The 22,064-nt window shown below is 34.0% G+C and overlaps 2 protein-coding genes and 1 non-coding gene across 4 annotated transcripts; all 3 read right to left on the bottom strand.

Annotated features, from left to right (window-relative positions):
* Positions 1–2,069: 2,069 nt before the first annotated feature.
* On the bottom strand, positions 2,070–7,803 carry LOC136226378 (thioredoxin M3, chloroplastic). The gene is made up of 2 exons (XM_066014830.1): positions 7,479–7,803; positions 2,070–2,606 (listed from the first exon to the last, which is right to left on the bottom strand). Exons 1-2 carry the CDS (start codon positions 7,675–7,677, stop codon positions 2,287–2,289), a joined length of 519 nt encoding a protein of 172 aa, XP_065870902.1. The 5' UTR covers positions 7,678–7,803; the 3' UTR covers positions 2,070–2,286.
* A 60-nt stretch (positions 7,804–7,863) lies between these two features.
* On the bottom strand, positions 7,864–7,936 carry TRNAR-UCU (transfer RNA arginine (anticodon UCU)). Its single transcript has one exon. It is a non-coding gene; the product is annotated as a tRNA-Arg (tRNA).
* A 4,886-nt stretch (positions 7,937–12,822) lies between these two features.
* On the bottom strand, positions 12,823–21,150 carry LOC136226328 (methylcrotonoyl-CoA carboxylase beta chain, mitochondrial). 2 transcript variants are annotated; one of them, XM_066014760.1, is made up of 10 exons: positions 20,767–21,150; positions 20,543–20,662; positions 17,521–17,955; positions 17,264–17,354; positions 15,622–15,863; positions 15,365–15,529; positions 14,377–14,451; positions 14,066–14,197; positions 13,209–13,265; positions 12,823–13,121 (listed from the first exon to the last, which is right to left on the bottom strand). In XM_066014760.1, the coding sequence occupies exons 1-10, from the start codon at positions 20,965–20,967 to the stop codon at positions 12,918–12,920; spliced, it is 1,722 nt and encodes a 573-aa protein (XP_065870832.1). In that variant the 5' UTR covers positions 20,968–21,150; the 3' UTR covers positions 12,823–12,917. The 2 variants fall into 2 exon arrangements, with proteins under 2 accessions (XP_065870832.1, XP_065870833.1); XM_066014761.1 differs by lacking the exon at positions 20,767–21,150 and having other exon boundaries at positions 17,521–17,948.
* Positions 21,151–22,064: the final 914 nt, after the last annotated feature.

Genomic DNA, 22,064 nt, shown 5'->3' with positions numbered 1-22,064 from the left:
CACCGAACTCCTATAAATACCCCTGACAAGGAAAGGGAGAGGGGGGAGAGTACTTCTTGAATAGACTGTCCGGGTAACCCCACATCTTCTCGAATATTTCCTTTGTTAATCCCCTTTGAATATCTAACTGTCTTGATCGTCGGAGTGTTCTCCCCGCACAGAGACGATTACCAGGAACCGCGGGAATCCGCCAAGGCTACCCAAATCACTGTAGTGCATTCCCTAATCTCTGCTTTTCCAATAACAATAAGAAACCACAAACTGTAACAACAAGTAAACCAAACAGTCCCTGAATTTTCCCCTTACAACAACTATTTACTACATAAATTACTATGTTTATTTTTTTTGGACTAGAATTATTATTCTCCGTGCTTTACCGAAAATAATTAGTGTTTCTTATTAATTTTTCTTTGACATTAACCTTGTATTTATTCTAAGTGAAAAATTATATAATTATATATAAATATAAATAAATATATATTTTAGATGTTTTTAATATTTAATTGATATTCGGTCGGTTTCGGTTAACCGCGGTTTTTGAAATACAAAAACCGTAACCGTAACCATTAACCACTATTTTTAAAATTAAAAACCATACACTAGTCCATCTGTTTCGGTTAACCTTATTTTCAGTTTGGTTTTGGTTTGGTTTTTCGGTTTTTCAGTTTTACGGATTTTTGTGTGCACCCCTAACCAAAAGCAGTGTACTCTAACGTTGGCAAGATTAGACCATTTCAAACATTATTACAGAATACATATATTTTGTTCATTATACAGCATATCAATTGGTTCTAAAAAAAGATTCATATTTTTTGTGATTTTATAATATAATTGGAGATTAATATTTTTTATTATTATTTTAGAGATTAATATTTTTAATGCAGTGAATTTTTCGAATTTTTACCAACTTGTACAAAATATAGTATATTTAAAAAAATGACGTCTAATCATATGTTAGTGATCTGTTACTAATTAGCGATAAAATGACACACATGTGAAGTGTAGATGGCAAGATTCATGGCCGAATTTGAATTATTTCTCAATTGACCCAACTTGTTAATATTAGGGGTAAAGTTAAAAATTCACCGGATTTAAAAGATTTCATGGTCTCCGGGTGATATTGTTAGATTATTAAACTGTCTTTTTTACATGTATAGTACCGATTTTTTTTTTTTTTGCCAATTGATCTCCGTTTGAGACTCACACAACGCACGTACACATTATCTTTTAATATTAGTGATAAAATAATGAACATATAAAGTATAGTAAGTAGACGGATTAATTTCAAATAAGTGTTACGTGGTTTTACGTTTTTATAAATTGAAACCTGTGGGTTTTTTTTTTTACAAACTAAACCTGTAATTTGCAAAATTTTCATTTTTTTTATTGACTTTATCAAATTTAATCGATAACGACCTCCAAATGAAAATTTTCAAGAATTTAAAAAATATGAAAAAACTTTAATTTTTGAAAATTATTATTTTAAGGTCGTTATCAGTCAAATTTGACAAAGTTAACCAAAAATGAAACTTTTGCAAACCATAAGTAAACCATAGGTACCGATCTGTAAAAACTTAAAACCATAGAGACAATATTATTTTAAGGTCGTTATCAGTCAAATTTGACAAAGTTAACCAAAAATGAAACTTTTGCAAACCATAAGTAAACCATAGGTACCGATCTGTAAAAACTTAAAACCACCTGACATTTATATGAAATTAAACCTAAGTAGATTTATTGTTAAGAAAGTAAGATTGCTCAATTTTACCTTTTTCTTCAGCTCAATTTTACCATTTCTTAAGCGATTTGATCTTATTGAGAAAGTAAGATTGCTCAATTTTACCATTTCTTAAGCGATTGATAGGTAATTTTACCATTTCTTAAGCGATTTGATCGGTAATTTTCGCAAGTATTCATGTGGAAAAGGGTAAAATTGAACTAATGTTTCTACCATAGAGACAATATTGCACCATCTTTACACGGAGTAAAATTGATCTTTCCGAATAACCTCATAGACAAAATTAACTCTTATCCCTTAATAAGACGAGTCCCGATGAACAGCCAGAATGGACAAATCAGTAATTTCCTGTTTGAAATTTGAAGTTCCATTGATAAAATGTTCAGTTAAGATACAGAATCTAAAGAGCCAAATATTTACAGAACAAACTCTTGCAGCTTTCTGGTGACAAAACAACAAACAGAAAACTCCAATTTCTATCATGAACAAGAAAAGAAAAACCTGAATCTTTACCCAATTTGCAAGCGACGCGAGGGAGGAAACGTGGTTTACGATTGAAGAACCCTATCGATTGCAGCTACATAGTATTCCTTGGGCATGGTTCCGACAACAGACTCACGCTTCTCACCGTTCTTGAACAGCAGAACCACCGGGACAGCTTTAATTTCGTAGTCCTCCGCCACATTCAAGTCGCTGTCCGTGTTGAGCATGAAGCATTTCAGTTTTCCATCGTACTCTCCTGAGATTTCATCGATCACGCGGTGAACCATCCTGCAAGGTCCGCACCAACTCGCGTAGAATTCAACTAGGACCGGAGTATCGCTTTTCAAAATCAATTTCTCCCATGAGTCCTTAGTCACAACTGCAGCTTTAGATAGGAGCCAGTGATGAAAGTTAAGAATACATTACGATATTATCGGGTGAGACAAAATCATCAAGCAAGCAGAAATAAAACTGCCACGAAAGAAAGTGAAAGGACCGACATATTAGCTAGCTAATAATCTAGTGTTCTTGCAAACTTGAATGAACAAAGATAAGCGGATAATGTATACTCACCGTATCTCTATAGATTTTTCGACTTATTTATTCCACATTCACTAAGTTACTTGATGAAAATGCCTGCAGATTAGACCTGACAATTATCATGTTCGAGTCGTGTTCGTGTCGTTTCGGGTTCGTGTCAAAAAGAGTAAACCCAAACCCAACCCAAAAATTTTCGTGTCACAATCGTGTTAACATGTTCGGGTTAGTGTCGATTTCATGTTGTGTTTCGGGTTACATGTAATTTTGTTATACATATATATTAATGATAACTTGTAAAAATATAAGAAGATATGGTACTATTTTTAAATATTTTATGTCGTTTTTAGATTAGTATGTTTATATTAACCATTGAAAAGTTCGTTAATTTATGTTAGAGGGTCATGTAATGTGTTTATAACAATTTAGGAGGTTCGAATCAATATTTGCAAGTAATAATTATAATTTTATTATCTTTATTAATAAAGTTACATAAAAAACACGAGAAAATATAACAATAATTTTCAATATTCGTGTCATTTTGTGTCGTTTTCGGGTTCACATGTCAACCCTAACCCAACCCAAAAATTTGAGTGTCAGTTTCGTGTCAACCCAAAAATGACACATTACCTACTAAGTTAAACTCAAACACTAAAATTGCGTGTCGATTTCGTGTCGTGTAATCGGATAGTGTGTACTTTTGTCGCATGTACCGCAGATACTCAATGATTTGAAAATCATTCATATCGACATATCTCTAGATTTTTTTCGATTCAACATTCTCTAAGTAAGTTGCTTACGGAAATGCCAGAAGATATGATGATATGAAGACAATTCATGGTCAATGCATCTCTAGATTTTTCGACTTAATATTCGACATTCACTGAGTAAGTTCGTTACGAAAACGCCTGCAGATACTCGGTGATACGAAGATAATTCATAGTCGACGTATCTTTATAGATTTCAACTTATGTGTTCTACATTCACTACCTAAGTTCTTTATAAAAATGCCAGTGGACAATCAAAGACGTGACTGAAAAGCTTATCGAATCTTCGTTCGGCAGCATCTGTCAAGCAAAGATATATATCAATAGTCGCCGTATCTGTAGATACTCAATGATATGAAGGTAATTCATAGTCGACGTATCTTTATAGATTTCAACTTATATGTTCTACATTCACTACCTAAGTACTTTATGAAAACGGCAGCAAATAATCAAAGACGTGATAAGAAGCTTATCGTATCTTTGTTCCGCAGCATCGGTCAAGCAAAGATGTATATTAATACTCATAATTCCCCCCAAGATATGCGCATCAAAAACAAAATGGAGGAAATAAGTTGCATAAAATGTTCAGTTAGCCCCTTGAACTTGCATAAAATGTAATCAATTGATCACTCGGTTGCAAAACAAGTAAATTAAATGTGTAAGATGTAGTCCACGCATCTTAGAAGGTTATTACATAATTCAAAAATAGATTAAAAAGGAAGTTATTACTTGTTCAACTATAAAACTTGTCTTCACTAATATCAAAACCGTATACCCCCGATCTTGGTCGTTTTACTTTTTTTAAAACGCATTTAACTTACTTTTTTGCAACCGAGTGATCAATTGATTACATTTTGCGTAAGTTCAGGGGGCTATCTGAACATTTTATGCAAGTCCAGGGCCTATCATGACACTTTGAAAGTTTAGGGGGCTAATTCAGGAGGCAAATGATGTATTAACCGGAGGAAATAAACATCAAAACTTAATGAAAAAAGGCATGTAAGGAGCCAAAACAAACCAATCAAAACTCACAATTGGGAAATTGTAATATGATACAGCTTTTGAAGAGCAAAGATGCATAAACAGAACCGGATTCAATACCAATATATCAAAGACTACGAAGAGTCCGTTTTGGTTCAGTTGTTGCTATTTACTGTTTGTTACTGTTGTGAGCTCTTTGTAGCTATAAGAAGCTATTTCTCAATCCTAACTAAACGCTTCATATCTACTATACGGACTAAAACAGCAAAAATGAGAGAAAACCCAAACGGACACTACTCGCTAAGAACAGATTAGCCAATCATGCATTTCAAGGAAAGCATCAATTCCATAAGAACAGAAAAACCCTAAAGATTCAATCCACTATATTGATACTCCTACCCTAAAAACCCAAACGGACACTACTCGCTAAGAACAGATTAGCCAATCCTGCATTTCAAGGAAATCACAGCTTAATTTAAAGCCCATATCAGAACCCTGGCGTCTCGATTTGACAGTAACTTCAGGAGTCACTTTCCTCACAGCTTGACGCAGAACAAGCAACGGATTCAATTGGGTTTTCATCTGAAAACTTCTCAAAGCTCGACAAACAATTTTAAGAAAGCTAAAGATTTATTCCCATTTCACAGCATGCGATTAACGAACAAGCTAACTAAGCAATTAGGATAAATTGGATCAGTCTTTCGCCTAACAAACTAAGAGAGATCAAGAAAATGCTGAATAAATTAGGGGAAAAGGGAATTGAATTTAGGGGTTTTACCATAAACACTTCATATCTACTATACGGACTAAAACAGCAAAAAGGAGAGAAAACCCAAACGGACACTACTTGCTAAGAACAGATTAGCCAATCATGCATTTCAAGGAAAACATCAACTACATAAGAACAGATAAACCCTAAAGATTCAATCCACTATACCTAAAAACCCAAAACGGACACTACTTGCTAAGAACAGATTAGCCAATCATGCATTTCAAGGAAAACATCAATTCCATAAGAACAGATAAACCCTAAAGATTCAATTCACTATTCTGATACTCCTACCCTAAAACCCCAAACGGACATTACTCGTTAAGAACAGATTAGCCAATCATGCATTTCATCGGAAGCATCAATTCCATAAGAACAGATAAACCCTAAAGATTCAATCCACTATACTGATACTCCTACCCTAAAAACCCAAACGGACACTACTCGCTGAGAACAGATTATCTAATCACGCATTTCAAGGAAAGCATCAATTCCATAAGAACAGATAAACCCCTAAAGATTCAATCCACTATAATGATACTCCTACCCTAAAAACCCAAACGGACACTATTCGCGAAGAACAGATTAGCCAATCCTGCATTTCTAGGAAATCACCAATTCCATAAGAACAGATAAACCCTAAAGATTCAATCCACTATACTGATACTCCTACCCTAAAAACCCAAACGGACACTACTCGCTAAGAACAGATTAGCCAATCATGCATTTCAAGGAAAACAACAATTCCATAAGAACAGATAAACCCTAAAGATTCAATCCCTAAAAACCCAAAACGGACACTATTCGCTAAGAACAGATTAGCCAATCATGCATTTCAAGGAAAGCATCAATTCCATAAGAACAGATAAACCCTGAAGATTCACTCCACTATATTGATACTCCTACCCTAAAAACCCAAACGGACACTACTCGCTAAGAACAGATTAGCCAATCATGCATTTCAAGGAAAGCATCAATTCCATAAGAACAGATAAACCCTAAAGATTCAATCCACTATACTGATATTCCTACCCTAAACATTCATTTCTACTACTCTAAGCATATGAAGCTACAATTATAAAGATCCAAACACAAGAACTAACAAATATGCCCAAAATCTCTATTAGCCTCGGCCATTTTAAGAATCAATTCCTTCTGTCTGCCGGCATTGCAACTGCCATTAGCAGCATCCATCAAATCACAGCTTAATTTGAAGCCCATATCAGAATCTTGATGTCTCGATGTGACAGTAACTTCAGGAGTCACTTTCTTTACAGCTTGACGCAGAACAAGCAACGGATTCAATTGGGTTTTCATCTGAATCCTTTTCAAAGCTCGATAAACCCTAAAGGTTCAATCCACTATACTGATATTCCTACCCTAAACATTCATTTCTACTACTCTAAGCATATGAAGCTACAATTATAAAGATCCAAACACAAGAACTAACAAATATGCCCAAAATCTCTATTAGCCTCGGCCATTTTAAGAATCAATTCCTTCTGTCTGCCGGCATTGCAACTGCCATTAGCAGCATCCATCAAATCACAGCTTAATTTGAAGCCCATATCAGAATCTTGATGTCTCGATGTGACAGTAACTTCAGGAGTCACTTTCTTTACAGCTTGACGCAGAACAAGCAACGGATTCAATTGGGTTTTCATCTGAATCCTTTTCAAAGCTCGATAAACCCTAAAGGTTCAATCCACTATACTGATATTCCTACCCTAAAGGTTCATTTCTACTCCTTCAAGCATATGAAGCTACAATTATAAAGATCCAAACACAAGAACTAACAGCCAAAATCTCTAGTAGTCACGGCCATTTTAAGAATCAATTCCTTCTGTCTGCCGGCATTGCAACTGCCATTAGCAGCATCCATCAAATCACAGCTTAATTTAAAGCCCATATCAGAATCTTGATGTCTCGATGTGACAGTAACTTCAGGAGTCACTTTCCTCACAGCTTGACGCAGAACAAGCAACGGATTCAATTAGGTTTTCATCAGAATCCTTTTCAAAGCTCGATAAGCAATATAAAAACAGCTAAAGATTTATTCCCATTTCGCAAGACGCGATTAACGAACAAGTTAACTAAGCAATTACGATAAGTTGGATCGCCTGTAGTAACAAACTAAGAGAGATCAAGAAAATGCTGAATAAATTAGGGGAAAAGGGAATTGAATTTAGGGGTTTTACCATACCTCGAGAATCACGAGCGCAGACAACCTTAAGAGGAGAAGACGCTGACGATGACCGGAGGGAGAGGTTCGCACGGCGTCTGGCGGCGGAGGAGAGGGGTAAAGGGAGGGTGGTGGTAGGGGTAAGGATGGAGTGAGAGGTGGCGCGTGGAGAATGAGAATAAAGAGGAGAGAAAAGTGAAGTTGAAGAAGAAGAAGCCATTGAAGAGGGGAAAAGAAGGATCAGAGCAAAATAAGGAAAATGTGAAGTGTTGGCAGTGAAAATGGAAACTTGGTAAAAAGGAAGATGATGAACTGTGAGTCAGACTGATGAACAGACAGATGGAGATTTGGCAAGAAATTAAAAAAATCACGTTTTTAAAATGGATAATGTGAAAAGGAAAAAGAGCACGCTCGGTGGGACTCGAACCCACAATCCTCTGATTAGAAGTCAGATGCCTTATCCATTAGGCCACGAGCGCTTGTTGTTTTCAGGAGAATATTGTACATATTAATAGGTTTGGAAATTATTGTGTTCGGGTTGTGTTCATATCGTGTAATTTCGGGTTCACGTCAAAGAGAGTAAACATATACCCAATCCAAAAAAAATCATGTAACAATCATATTAATCTGTTCGGATTAGTGTTGATTTCGTATCATGTTTTCGGGTTACACGTAATTTTTTTATACATATATGTTATTGATAACTTGTAAAAATATAAGAAGATATGTTACTATTTTTAAATATTTTATATCGTTTTTAGATTAGTATGTTAACACTAACCATTGAAAAGTTCGTTAATATCATGTTGTTCGAATCAATATTTTTGAGTAATAATTACAAATTTATTATCTTTATTAATAAAGTGACATAAAAAAAAACGAGAGAATATAACAATATTTTTTAATATTCGTGTCATTTTGTGTTGTTTTCGGATTCGCATGTTAACCTTAACCCAACCCAAAAATTTGCAATCCAAAAATGACACATTACCTACTAAGCTAAATCCAAACACTAAAATTACGTGTCGATTTTGTGTCATGTCATCAGATCGTGTGTACTTTTACCACCTCTACATATTAATTTAATATTTTCCGAACAAAACAAAACATATTAATTTAACAAAAAAATATAGGTAAATTCATACTTCACCCCTAATTAATTTAATTTTTGTTCTTTTAAAGGCATTTATTTTTTTCATTTACCTCATCTTGATAACTAGGACTCGCCAAACATTTAAAAAGATCTAATGTTTGGTTACTTTTCAACTACTGCGAATGGATCTAAGCGCTCCTTAAAAAATATCTCGAGGAATTTATGAGGATCGAATTAGGTCTCAACCGAGGAATCGGTGTTTTACTACCTGAAAAATTTTAAAGTCGCCTTAACTGTAATGTCAGGCAAGCTAGGGTTGGGGTCGGGGCTCTGACTGCGTGCTTGCTGAAGAATGAACCGGCAGAAAGACTCGGTTATAGGAATTTAGACCACTTACGCACTGGTAAAAAAAAACCACCACGATCGGCTAAGGAGTGCCAAGCAATTGAACCGCAAGTTTAAGAATAAAGTGGGGCCCAACGACGTAAAATGACTATTTTTTTTAACTATTTCAAGCAAATTAAACATTTGGTTTTTTAAATAGATATATTAAACTCTTGATCAGTTATTTTTTAACACATTAAGGTTTCATTGTGAATAATTCAAACTTTGTTAGCATGCATAAAATTGTTATGGTGTGACAATTTATACGTCAATTGACATGTTAAAATAGTGTTATGCTGACATTTCCATTTGGGCTAAAAGGAAGTTGAGTCACATACATAACTGTATCGTTCAAGATGGACTTAATGCATTAAAAAATAAATGATGAAAGGCTTAATAGGCTTAATCAATATTAAATTGACCGGGGATTAAATGTGCATTTTTCCAAATATATAAGGTTAAAGAAAAAAAATAGATAATTTGTAAAATATACTTAACGTTGACAGTCAAAAGAAAATTTTACTTTTAATGTCTTTATCCATAGCGTTGGCAAATTGGGTTAATTTTAGACATCATTAAAAAATACAAATATTTTATTCTCTTATTCCGTATCAATTGCATATTAATTGGTTCTATTTTTTTAACATTTTTGTAATTTCATAATAGAATTAGTTATTAATATTTTTAAATTCGATAAAATATTTGAATTTTTTTGTCCAACTCATACAGAACACAGTATGTAGTGAAGCAGTTTAATAAATTATTTCTTAGATCGATTCAAATTCTCAACATTAGTGATAAAATTGCTTTTAATTATCAATACTATAAATAAAATTATATCATTTTAGACGTAAATCTAAAATTTTTTTAACTGCCAACATTTAAAATATTTTTGCGAAAAAAAAAAAACAATTGAATCTACATTAACTAAAAGGTTTGGATTTTTGCGATTTTAACTTGAAGATGAATCAAATTATGTTGGAAAAATTATAATTAGACCCTGATTTTTCATTTTTTTTTTGTTCATTAAGCCATTGATCTTTTATTTAGATATATTAAACTCCTGATCTTTTATTTTTTGTCTCATTAAGCCCTTGATTATCAAATTAGTAAGTTCTGAATATGTAATTCTGTTAAAAAGACATTATTAACTTCATATGTATTTAAAATTATTTAAATATATATATTTTTTCCCGTTCAAAAAAAAATATATATATTTTTTACAGTTTGAATTAAAGTTTTTACAGTTTTTTTATAGTCATATTGTACATTCAAAATTGTTTTCAAACAGTGAAAAAAAAATCTGAATGTAGGTGCAATAAATAAGAGTTTGTTAACTGAATTTTATATTCAAAATTACGTTTTTTTAGTCATCACGGGCTTAATGAGACTGAAAATAAAAGATAAGAGACTTAATGTATCTAAATAACAGATCAAGAGGTTAATGAACCAAAAAATGAAATGTCATCTAATCATGCTTTTATCCAATTATGTTCTACAAAATATTCAGGTTTTTTTAACAAAAAAAAAGGAAGTAATTTGTAAACAAACGATTTTTTTTTTTTTTTACAAAACTGAGCACACAATTAGCAAAATAAAGGTAAAAAGTATTATTATACCTATGATCTTTCATTTATTTGAATACATTAACCCCATTATGATTTATTTTGGGTTAAGGTGCAAAAATACCTCTAATATTTTGGGTCAGAAGCAATTTTACCCCTAACGTCTAAAATGGTGCAATTTTATCCCTAATGTTGGAAGCCAAGAGCAATTTTTACCCCTAAAGATGATAAATTAGGTCAATTTGAGAAATAAGTCATCAAACTGTCTTCTCGGTCATGAATCTTGTCATCTACACTTCACACATGCGTTATTTTATCAGTAACAAATCACAAACATATGTTGGGATGCGAAAAAAATAAGAAAAATATATTAAAAATATACTGTCTTTTGTACGAATTAGACAAAAAATTCAAAAAATTCACCGAATTTATAAATATTAATCTCCAATTTTATTATTAAATTACAAAAAACATTATATCCTTTTTTTAGAACAAATTGATATGCAATTGGTACAAAATAAAGAAAAAAAATGTCTGTATTTTATAATAGTGTCTGAAATTGATCCAATTTATCAACGTTACGGGTAAAATTGCTCCTGGCCCAAAACGTTAGGGGTATTTTTGCACCTTAACCCATTTATTTTTTATTCCATTAAACCTTTGATGACAAAAAAATAATTTTGAACATAAAATTCGGTTAACATACTATTACTCATTGCATCTGCATTTGAAATTTGTATTTTTTCATCGCTTGAATTCTGAGATACATTCACACAATCTGAACAAAATGAATTCACACGCTATCACACATATACATGTGGATTGAATAATTAATTGCTCCTGAATTTGATCCAAAAAACCGATTGACCTTTTAAACTTTAAAAATATCTCGTTAGTTCATTAACTTGCTTAAAATGATATGATTAATCTCTTAAAGTTGACATGTGTAAAACTTTAAACAAGTTAAAACGGCCAATAGATCAATTTAAGTAAAGTCAAAGGGACAGTGGGTCACTTAAGAAGCTAACAAGGGAAAAAAAATCTGTTATCTCCAATTCCATGTCTCCTTCGTTATCCCTCTCACAAAAAGTGATTCCCACTTAATTAAAATAATATTTTGAGTGGGCCAAAAGGACCCACAAAAGAAAAAGATATTTTTTTTTGTGAGAGAGAAGGAATTAGAGACAACAACAACAAAAAATTCCGCTAATAAGACATTTCTAAAGTTTAAGAATCCAATCAGATTTTTTTAGACCAAATATAAGAGGTAACTGATATTTAAGCCTAACTATCGTCTTTAAACTCTCACTAATCAGGGATAACCAGTTACAAATCTATATATAATATAAAACAGTAACGATGGAGTTGAAGTGTCACTTCCTCCTTTTTTACTGATAAAATATATAATATAATATATATTAATTTTAATTATATTATTATATTTATCTATAAAAAGATTATTTTATCCGTACTATATCTAAGAGTTCTACAGAATTTAAATTAATCCCTAAAATCTCTCTAATTCTCTGCATATCTATATATATATATATATATATATAATATAAAACGGTAACGATGGAGCTGGATTGTCACTTCCTCCCTTTTTACTGATAAAAAAATATAATATATAATATATTAATTTTAATTATATTATTATATTTATCTATAAAAAAGATTATTTAAATTAAATGTGAAAATAAAATAATAATATTTAATTTATATAGCACCTTTATATCATTAATTATAATTATTAGATTATATTTTTATCAATATTTATATATTAAGATGAATCCGTGCATCGCACGGGTCAAAAACTAGTACATGATTAGTTTGTGAAATTATCAATTTTATACGTGCATGAGTAAAAAATAATTTTTTGCTAAATTGAACTTGTTCAAAAAAAAATTTCATATTTTTCATATATATATGTTATCACATGAGTGGTCCAGCACCAATTTTTACGTACCAATATAAAACTTCTCAAAATTAAAATAGATTTAAACTACAAAAGTAAGATTGAATTTTTGAACAAACTTAGAAAAATTTATCTAGCTCGTTCCTCAATAACTCAATGGTAGAGCGGTCATCTACAAACTCAATGAGTTAATTAACTCCTAACTTTAATTTATCGAAAACAGAGAGACATAATAGAGGTAGTTTCAACGGTCGGGGGCGAAAACCATCCATGGTAGGAATGGTTTCAGCGGCCGAGGGCCTACCCCTCCAGGACTGTTTTAATCTATTCAAATTGCTTATTTTTCATATGTTATTTCTACTTCATTGTATTCTCCTATTTTAGTACTTTCCAAAGACAAATAATGCATTTGACTACTAATAATTTTATTCCATTTGGAGTAATAATGAGCAAAGAAGAAATGCATTACATTTTCATTTTGCTGATATGATCAGCAAGTTGCATTACATTCTGAAGACACCAAATTTGGTATCTTCTCGAGGGCGATTCATCGATGCAGAGATGCAATGGCCGATGATTTTCCTCGTGTCAGCAGGATCAATGATTCCGTCATCCCAAAGACGTGCTGTGGAATAATACGCATTCCCTTCTCTCTCGTACGCCTCCACAACCTTCGCCTTGAAGGCTTCTTCTTCTTCGTTCGTCCACTGCAACGCATACATACACGCAAACAATAAGCAATGTGTAACGTCTGATATATCAAGTTCTTAACAGTTTCAAGAAAGTGAAGTCACCTGAACTCCCTGCTTTTTCTTGTTAGCCATTTCTATTTGAGACAGAACACCGGCCGCCTGAATATTGCCATGAAAAAACACGTAACTCACAACTCGGAATGCCAACAATGTACTCTATATTTCGAAAATCAATTCCATTCCATCCCTTTCTAAATCAAGTAAACTGAACTGAAACTAAATGCTAATGAACTGAAATGATAATATTAGACTTTAAAAATAACAATAATTAAAATAAATAAGCTTATAATAATAATAATAATGGTTCTAATAATAATAATAATAACAAGGCTTAATACATCAATTACCCTGAACTTGTCAAAAAAAGGTTGATTGGCCCTCTGAACTTATATAGTGTCACATTAGCCCCCTAAACTTGCTTAAAATGTCATGATTAAGTTCCTAAATATATAAAAACGCCATAAAAATATGTACAAAATAAAAAGTTAATTTGTCTTAAAGACTTAAAATCATGAATTAAGCCTTTACTTTTTAAGTTTTGAATTTTTTTTACGGATTTGGACAAATTACAATGTAGGTCACTTTAAACAAGTTTAGGAGGCAAATGGATCACTATAAGCAAGTTCAGGGGCCCAATACGTCATTTTAAACAAATTCAAGTGGCCAATAGATTATTTTAAGCAAGTTGAGGGGGCTAACGAAACACTATGTAAGTTTAGGGGGCCAATCAATCTTTTTGGACAAGTTCAGGGGCCTTTTGATGTATTAAGGTTAATAATAATAAGTAATGATAATAAATAAGTATAATTATAATAAATAATGATAAATTACTGAACTGGACTAAACTGAAATTAAGTGATAAAGAACAAGGCTTTAGACCGATAACATGGAGAAAATACCTGAGCACCACCCATCACAGATATTCTAGCATTTGGCCAAAGAAACAAGAAATCGGGACTATATGCACGACCGCACATTGCATAGTTTCCAGCACCGAAACTTCCACCGACCATAATTGTTACCTTTGGAACCTATACAGAAGATGATCAGAAATGAGAATGAAATTTTCATCTGTCTGCCACAATTTTCTTAACGAATCAAAGCACATGATTATCGTAAAAGTAGCAGTCAAATGAGCTGAAACATCATCGCATTTATACGGGATAAAGAATATCAGAAATCAAATTGAATGATAAAGAAACCAAACAACCTTTGCACAAGAAACCGCCATCACCATTTTTGCTCCTGATTTTGCAATACCATTTGCCTCAGACCTTGAACCAACCTGCATCAAATCAAACCACCTCGCTTAATTTCTGGAGAATTCATTTATAGAAGGTGAAAAAGGGGTAAAATCATGGTCAACCAAGAGCAACTCATAAAGATAAAGTTGAAAATAAGCATGGTGGCTTCACCATGGGTGGGTAGGCTGTAATCAAGCCGAGCCGAGCCGAGCCGAGCCGGGATTTGGCTTGCTCATGCTCGGTTCTTTAGAAAATTGACGAGCTCGAGCTCAACATCTAGTTCGTGAGATGCACGCGAGCAACTCATTAATTCTGTTCATTAACTTCGCCTGCGGACAACTCACTAATTATGTTCATTTTAAATTTCTTTATCACAAAACTACACACTTCTGAAACCTACAAAACTAAAGTTCACACAAAACTAAATTGTTTTACATTTTCCCTTTGATAGAAATACTATTATTAAAAAAAAAAAATCAAACCAAGCTTGCTCACAAGCATGTTCATGAACATTGTAATCGAGCTTGTTCATGAACCTATAATCGGAGCCTGCCTTGGTTTGTTTATAAATGGAGCAGAACATGGTCGAGCTTTTATCGAGCGGCTCGGCTCATTTGCAGTCCTATCGGTGGCGGAGTCATGAAAGAGGGTGTGGAGGTGCAACTGTAACAACCTCAGACCCTCTTCCCAGGTGGAGGAAACTTGGATGCATCCCTCCCAAGGTACGTTCCGGTAGCCGGAGGTGCACCAGAGACCCCATGTACTCCCCCTCCCTCTGTTCATTTACGACCTTCAAATGACCCACTTTTGCCCAAAATAACAAAAAACTAGAGATGTATTTAAGGAACAAAATAAAGCTATTGCTTTTCAGTGGTTTTCCTGTCATAACAGCATATTGAACAAATCAGAAGGCTTAGCCAACAGATTATGGGGAAAAAGAGCGAATTTGCGTACCATGAATCCAGTGATATTCTGAAGGAAAATCAAGGGGATGTTACGTTGAGTACATAGTTCGATAAAATGGGCACCCTTTAGTGCAGATTCATTAAACAATATCCCATTGTTTCCAATGATGCCAACTGGTTGTCCGAAGATTCTTGCAAACCCTGTTACAAGAGTCTGCAAATGCAACCGAATCATTTCATCAAGTACGTATCATAAGGAAATCTAGAAATAAAATTATAAATTTAAGTGATTAAAATTGCCCTCACAGTTCCATACAATTTCTTGAATTCATCAAACTCACTACCATCAACAATTCTAGCAATAACTGAGCGGATATCGAAGGCCTGCTTAAGGTCTGCTGGCGCAATCGAACGGAGCTCCTTCACATCATATAATGGTTCTTTATAATCGAGATTTATGTCATTCAATCCACTCATCGCCCCTTGTTTTCCAGCCATGTGCAAGTTTTTGATGATGTTCCTCCCTAGAACAAGTCCATGCAATTCATCTACAAGCAAAGTTCATGTATGTAGTCAGTGACTCAGATATGTAAAACAATAGGATTCTGAAATATTCATACGAGTGAAATCCATGACATCAAATTTTATGCAAAATGTTGACTATGTAGTCTTATAGTTTGCGTTGATGGATTATGGCTTAAAGCATTATTTGGCCCCTGACCAATAAAAAATGTTTGTGTTTGCCCCTGAATTATTATTTCAGTGACATTGACCCCTAACGCATGGCAATCAATCACATTTGGTGCAATTTAGACGGAAATTAGCAAGTATGAAAGAAGACCCGTTAAATCGCATGTGAGATGATTGCTAATCGAGTGAGATGATTGCCAAGGTTGTAGAAGCCGAGAAACAAGTGGCTTTCGGGGTGTGAAACATTATATGAAAATTCAAGCAACTAAGTAGATTGGCGAATTTTCGTTATAGTTGTGTTGCAATTAGCAATCATCAAACGCAGATATTTAACAGATCTCCTTATATACACGTTAATTTCCACCTAAATTGGACAAAATGTGATTGATTGATGTACGTTGAAGGGTCAATTTCACAAAATTGGACAAAATATTGTATGAAAATTCAGGCAACTAAGTAGATTGCGAATTTTTGTTATAGTTGTGTTGCAATTAACAATCATCAAACGCAGACATTTAACAGATCTCCTTATATACACATCAATTTCCGCCTAAATTGGACAAAATGTGATTGATCGATGTACATTGAAGGGTCAATATCACAAAATAATAGGTCAGCGGGCCAAACCTAAACATTTTTTATAGGTTAGGGGCTAAATAGAGCTTTAAACCGATGGATTATTGACCGCATCTAAAGGCTAAAAGGGAGTTTTGATTCATTTTCATTTCCTATATTTATATGTATACATCTCCTATAATTGTGAACTCTAAGAGCTTATTTAGTTCAGCTGTTATTGTTTACTGTGTTGTTGTGTTGTTAGATGTTGTTGGTAGCTGTTAGCTGATTTCCTTCCAAAATGGCCATCAGCAGCTGTTTCTCAATCTTAAGCAAATACTCTTATATCGATTTAGTGTAAAATAGCAAAAATGAGCTACAAAAAGTAGAACCAAACGAGCAGTAAGAGTGGGCCACTTTAATAAGAAAGTAGTGCGCCCGTGGATGGCCATATTGATTGAACCACATAAATCCTCAATTATTTTTTCTAGTTTATTTTCTTGTTCTTGTTACCGCTTGGATTCATCTTTTCCTGTTTTATTTACCAACATAAAAACTCTTCAAATAAGGTTTTCCAAACTAACACCTCATGCTTGAAAACTAAGGTTTGCTCGCTTGTGTTATCATAGAGCATCCGAGAGTATGCAACAACTCCATCAATAGCGAATAATAGAAAATACAGAAACCACAAGTCAACGAGTACCTTGAGCAAAATAGTCAGAAACCCCAGATGTCTTGCAATGCAAAGCAGCACCACCTAAATCTTCTGCTGAGACTTCCTCTCCTGTAGCAGCCTAGAATAACTTCCGTTAATTTTGTAAAGCATTCTTGTTCATTTGGACTTCAATGTTGCAGTAATGTAAATTTCAAGAATTTTTATACAAGAAATGAAGTTTAGGGGCCATAGTGTTAATAATCTATAGTTCAGGAGCCATAGTGTAATTTACCCAGTAAACTTACCTTAACAAGTGGTGGTCCAGCTAGAAAAATGGTAGCATTTCCTTTGACCATCACACTTTCATCAGCCATTGCAGGAATATAGGCACCACCAGCAGTGCAGGAACCCAATACAAGCGCAATCTGAGGAATGCCATCAGCAGACATTATAGCTTGATTGTAGAAAATTCTACCAAAATTATCCCTATCAGGAAACACTTCAGCCTGCTTCGGAAGAAAAGCGCCGCCACTATCAACTAGATATATGCACGGTAATCTGCATTTAGCAGCAATCTCTTGTGCTCTAAGATGTTTCTTCACTGTGATGGGATAATAAGTTCCTCCTTTAACTGTAGGATCATTGGCCACAAACATACAAAGGCGTCCATGAACTGGACCCATCCCAGTTATTATTCCCGCAGATGGTAAGGCTTCTTCATATAATTCATGGCCTGCAAGCTTAATACATTAAATACATAATAAGAAGCAGAGGCAGAGGCATCATTAATAATGTAGCAAGATGTACATAATCTTCCCAATAACATGTGTATTCGTAAAAATGGTCCAAGTGGTGTCAACAATGCGGTTATGTTTGCTTCATCTAATACCTAGGAAAATAAGCAAATTTTATATACATTAAGATTAGAGATGAGCACAAAAATAAACCTTGTAGTTTCGCAAATGCGGGTCAGAGATTTCCTCCATTTGCAAATATAGACATTTACATTAAAATCATTATTAAACAAAAGGGATTTGAGTCATTTGATTACTTTTTTTCTGTTTAAAAACGTTTTTATATGTTAGGAGGGGTACATTGGGATGGAAAGGACGCTGGAATTTTTGTTTTGAACATTTGTCATGTAGGTAAATTTGTATGGTTTTCGTGAACTTTTTAGTCTTTGTAAATGGAGAAAACCTCATATCCGTATTTGCAAAGTTTTAAGCTAACAGGATGTCTTCACAAATGCGTAAAACCACAAGATTTTTTTTTGTACTTTGCCCAGGGCCCAAAGCTCGTGCACGTGCAGCAAAGAATATCCACTTGTCAGATAGCTCTTTGAAAAAAGAGCTGCTTTTTCCATGAGAAAATTTAAGTTTATCCCAATTCAAATAATCCAAGCATTTAGACTATAATCTGAAAAATCACACAATAAAATCCAAATAATAACATATTTTGGAGGGATATTAACACGTCTGTAGTCAATCCCTAAACTATTTCCTGTTTTGTGGTGTTTTTACTTCACTCCGCCAGTCATAATGGTGTGCACAATATTTTCCGCTGACATTCAAAGGAATCCGCCTGTCTAACAGGCTGACTGCTCTCTCTACCAGTCCACTTGTCAAACAGATGGACTGGTGGAGAGAATGTCTTCCCGATTATCAATTCACTTCTGTGGCAGAAGAATTGCACCACTAGCAGAGAGAGCAGTTCGTTTGTTTGATAGGCGGACTGGTTTGAATATTGTAACAAATATTTGGCACGTCATTATGACTAACAGAGTAAACTAAAAACAGAATAAAACTGGAAATAGTTTCAAATATCCACCATAAATAGAGAAATAGTTTATGGATTGACCACAAATGTGTTAATATCCCTATATTGGATCATGTTAGCCTCTTAACTTCCTCATACCCAAAACCACCCACTTAATTTATTCAAAGGCTTAATACATCAGATGATCTATACTCGTGTACTTGGCCAAACAATCTGATTGGACCCTGAACTTTGGAGATATAAGTCCTATGTACGTGGCATAGCAAAGTGAGATTTGAACAAGTTGAAGCTTGTATCTATGTTGCACGGAAACGGGCATTGAAACGGGACAAACACCAGGTAGAGGTGGCAAAAGTACACACGACACGCAATTTTAGTGTTTGGGTTTTAGCTTAGTAGGTAACGTGTCATTTTTGGGTTGACACGAAACTGACACGCAAATTTTCGGGTTGGGTTAGGGTTGATATGCTAACCCGAAAATGACATAAAATAACACAACAACAACAAACAACAACAAAGCCTTAGTCCCGAAATGATTCGGGGTCGGCTAACATGAACCATCATATAAAACCGTGAAAATCAAGTCGTGTCAGCGACACAGATTCGCTCCCTCCACTCCGTCCTATCCACTACCATATTTTCCTCAATTCCCAATAAACTCATATCACTCTCGATCACCCTCCTCCAAGTTTGCTTAGGTCTTCCCCTACCCCTCACCACTACATCCCTTTGCCACTCTCGTATTTTTATATGTCATTTTATTAACAAAGATAATAAAATTATAATTATTACTTACAAATATGATTTGAACCTCCTAAATTGTTATAAACACAATACATGACCCCTTAACATGATATTAGCGGACTTTTCGAGTGTTAGTGTTAACATACTAATATAAAAATGACATAGAGTATTTAAAAAGAAGTATCATATCTTCTTATATTCTTAAAAGTTATCATTAATATATATGCATAACAAAATTACAGGTAACCCGAAAACACGATACAAAATAGACACTAACACGATTATGACACGAAAGTTTTTGGGTTGGGTTTGGGTTTACTCTTTTCAACACGAACACGAAAATGACACGACACGAACATGACTCAAACACGAAATTGCAAGGTCTAACACCAGGAAATGTTATTTCTAGAAACATAGAGCTAGGAAACGGTAATAGAAAAGGACATGAAACACAGAAACAGTAATTAAGAAGAGTTTCTGTGCAACATAGGCGTGTATCAGTTAAAGCACGTTAAGGGATCCAATAGAGCACTTTAAGCAATTTTATAATACCAATAGGTCACTTTTAAATAGGTTCAAGGGGGGCAATAAGTTACTTTAAACAAGTTTAGAGGCTAACCAAACATCTCCAAAGTTCAGAAGAACAATTGGATTATTTGGGCAATCACAGACCCTCTAATGTACTAAGCCTAATTCAAATCAATGCATAAATTCTACTAAGATAAAATGCAAACAATGTTCTTCCAAATTCCTAAAAGATCTATTGCAAAAAGAAGAGGATAAATTAGAACAAAGAGATCCGAAAACCTGTGAGAGCTCGAGGAATGAAGAACCAGGATCAATTAGCTTATCAATTCTTTCTCTGGGCATAAGTTTATTCCTACTTCTGTTCCTTTTAACCGCAGTTTCTCCTCCTCCTGCTAAAACCTAAAATCAAAAAAAAAAAAAAAAAAACCAACCAATTTTTCAATCCTCAAACACAAACAAAAAACGCAAACAAAAATCTGCAGCTTGGTTGAAAAAATGCGCACCTTGTTTATATGAGATTGAAGTTGGGAAACTAGGGCTTCCATGGCCGTGGAATTACGCATAAAGGCATCAGAATTTCGGTCGATGCCATCGGGAAGAACTGACGAGCAATAACGTCTAAACTGAAATGAGTCTAATGTCGATAGATTTGAATCCAAATTTGAAGAGGCTGAAACAGCTTTTCTCGCCAATTTCCTCAACATGTTTGATGAATTGATGTGTGTTTCTTCCTTTCTTTCTTTCTTCTCTCGAGTGTTTGGCTTTGAATTTGATTGGGTACATTAATATAAATCTATTGTTTATCGTCTCTGATAGAGTGCTGGTGTGGAATCCATATCCATTCCCATAATTTTCTGCTTTATCTTCACTCACTGAAATAAAGAAATCTTTTTTTTTTTGGTTTAGAAAGCTTAATTTCCTTTTATAACATTCATCATTTGTCCTAAACTCCGTTTATGTAGGCCGTGTTTGGTTATATCAACTGTTAACTTTTTGGTCAGCGAATTTGATCGGTTTTGATCACATGCACCTTAATGATGATATAGAATTTGGTCATTCACCGTTAGATCTAAGCTTATTAGAATCATAAGGTGGAACGGTGAATGACCAAATTCATTTGGTCATTAAGGTGCATGTAAACATTGATGCAAATTTGATAGCTGTGTGAACTTGTTCGCTAAAATTTAACGTCACTGGTAGTTATATTAGATGTTAGTTGATTAACTTTTTGGTTAGCAGATTTGACTAGCTGTGTGAACTTGTTCGCTAAAACTTAGCTGACGCTAATAGCTGTTTGTGTATGGTACAACATTTATTTGAGATTAAAGAGTATTAATTATGGGTAAAAATGTCGATAAAAAGAGATAGAGCAATAAGCTAATTGAAAAGGCTAATAAAACGAGCTTTTTCAAAATTAGCTTTAGCTTTTTGGATCCAATAAGCTCTTTCAAACCTTTCTTCACCAAACACCATTATTATAGTCAAACTTTTAAAGTGGCTCAAACCTCTAATTTTACTCCAAAAAACTTTTTACCAAATAGGGTCATAATAAATCAACAGTTGTTTATTTTTATTTTATAGCATGGAGCCAAAAAGCCTTACAAGAGATCTCGAGTCATTTTAGGAATGCACGAACCACTAATATCAGAAAATAATATATCCTGAATGCCTGCAGGAGGCTCATCACACTCCTGAAGACCCAAAGATAATCGTCCTGTGTAGTTTGCCATCCAATCAGCCGCCATGTTCCCTTCACGAAAAACATGGACCAGTTCGATCTCCCAATCACGTTTAATCATCT

The sequence above is a fragment of the Euphorbia lathyris genome, chromosome 4 (assembly GCF_963576675.1).
Source record: "Euphorbia lathyris chromosome 4, ddEupLath1.1, whole genome shotgun sequence".
In the NCBI taxonomy this organism is placed as follows: domain Eukaryota; kingdom Viridiplantae; phylum Streptophyta; class Magnoliopsida; order Malpighiales; family Euphorbiaceae; genus Euphorbia; species Euphorbia lathyris.
This window is presented reverse-complemented; position numbering and strand designations above follow the sequence as displayed.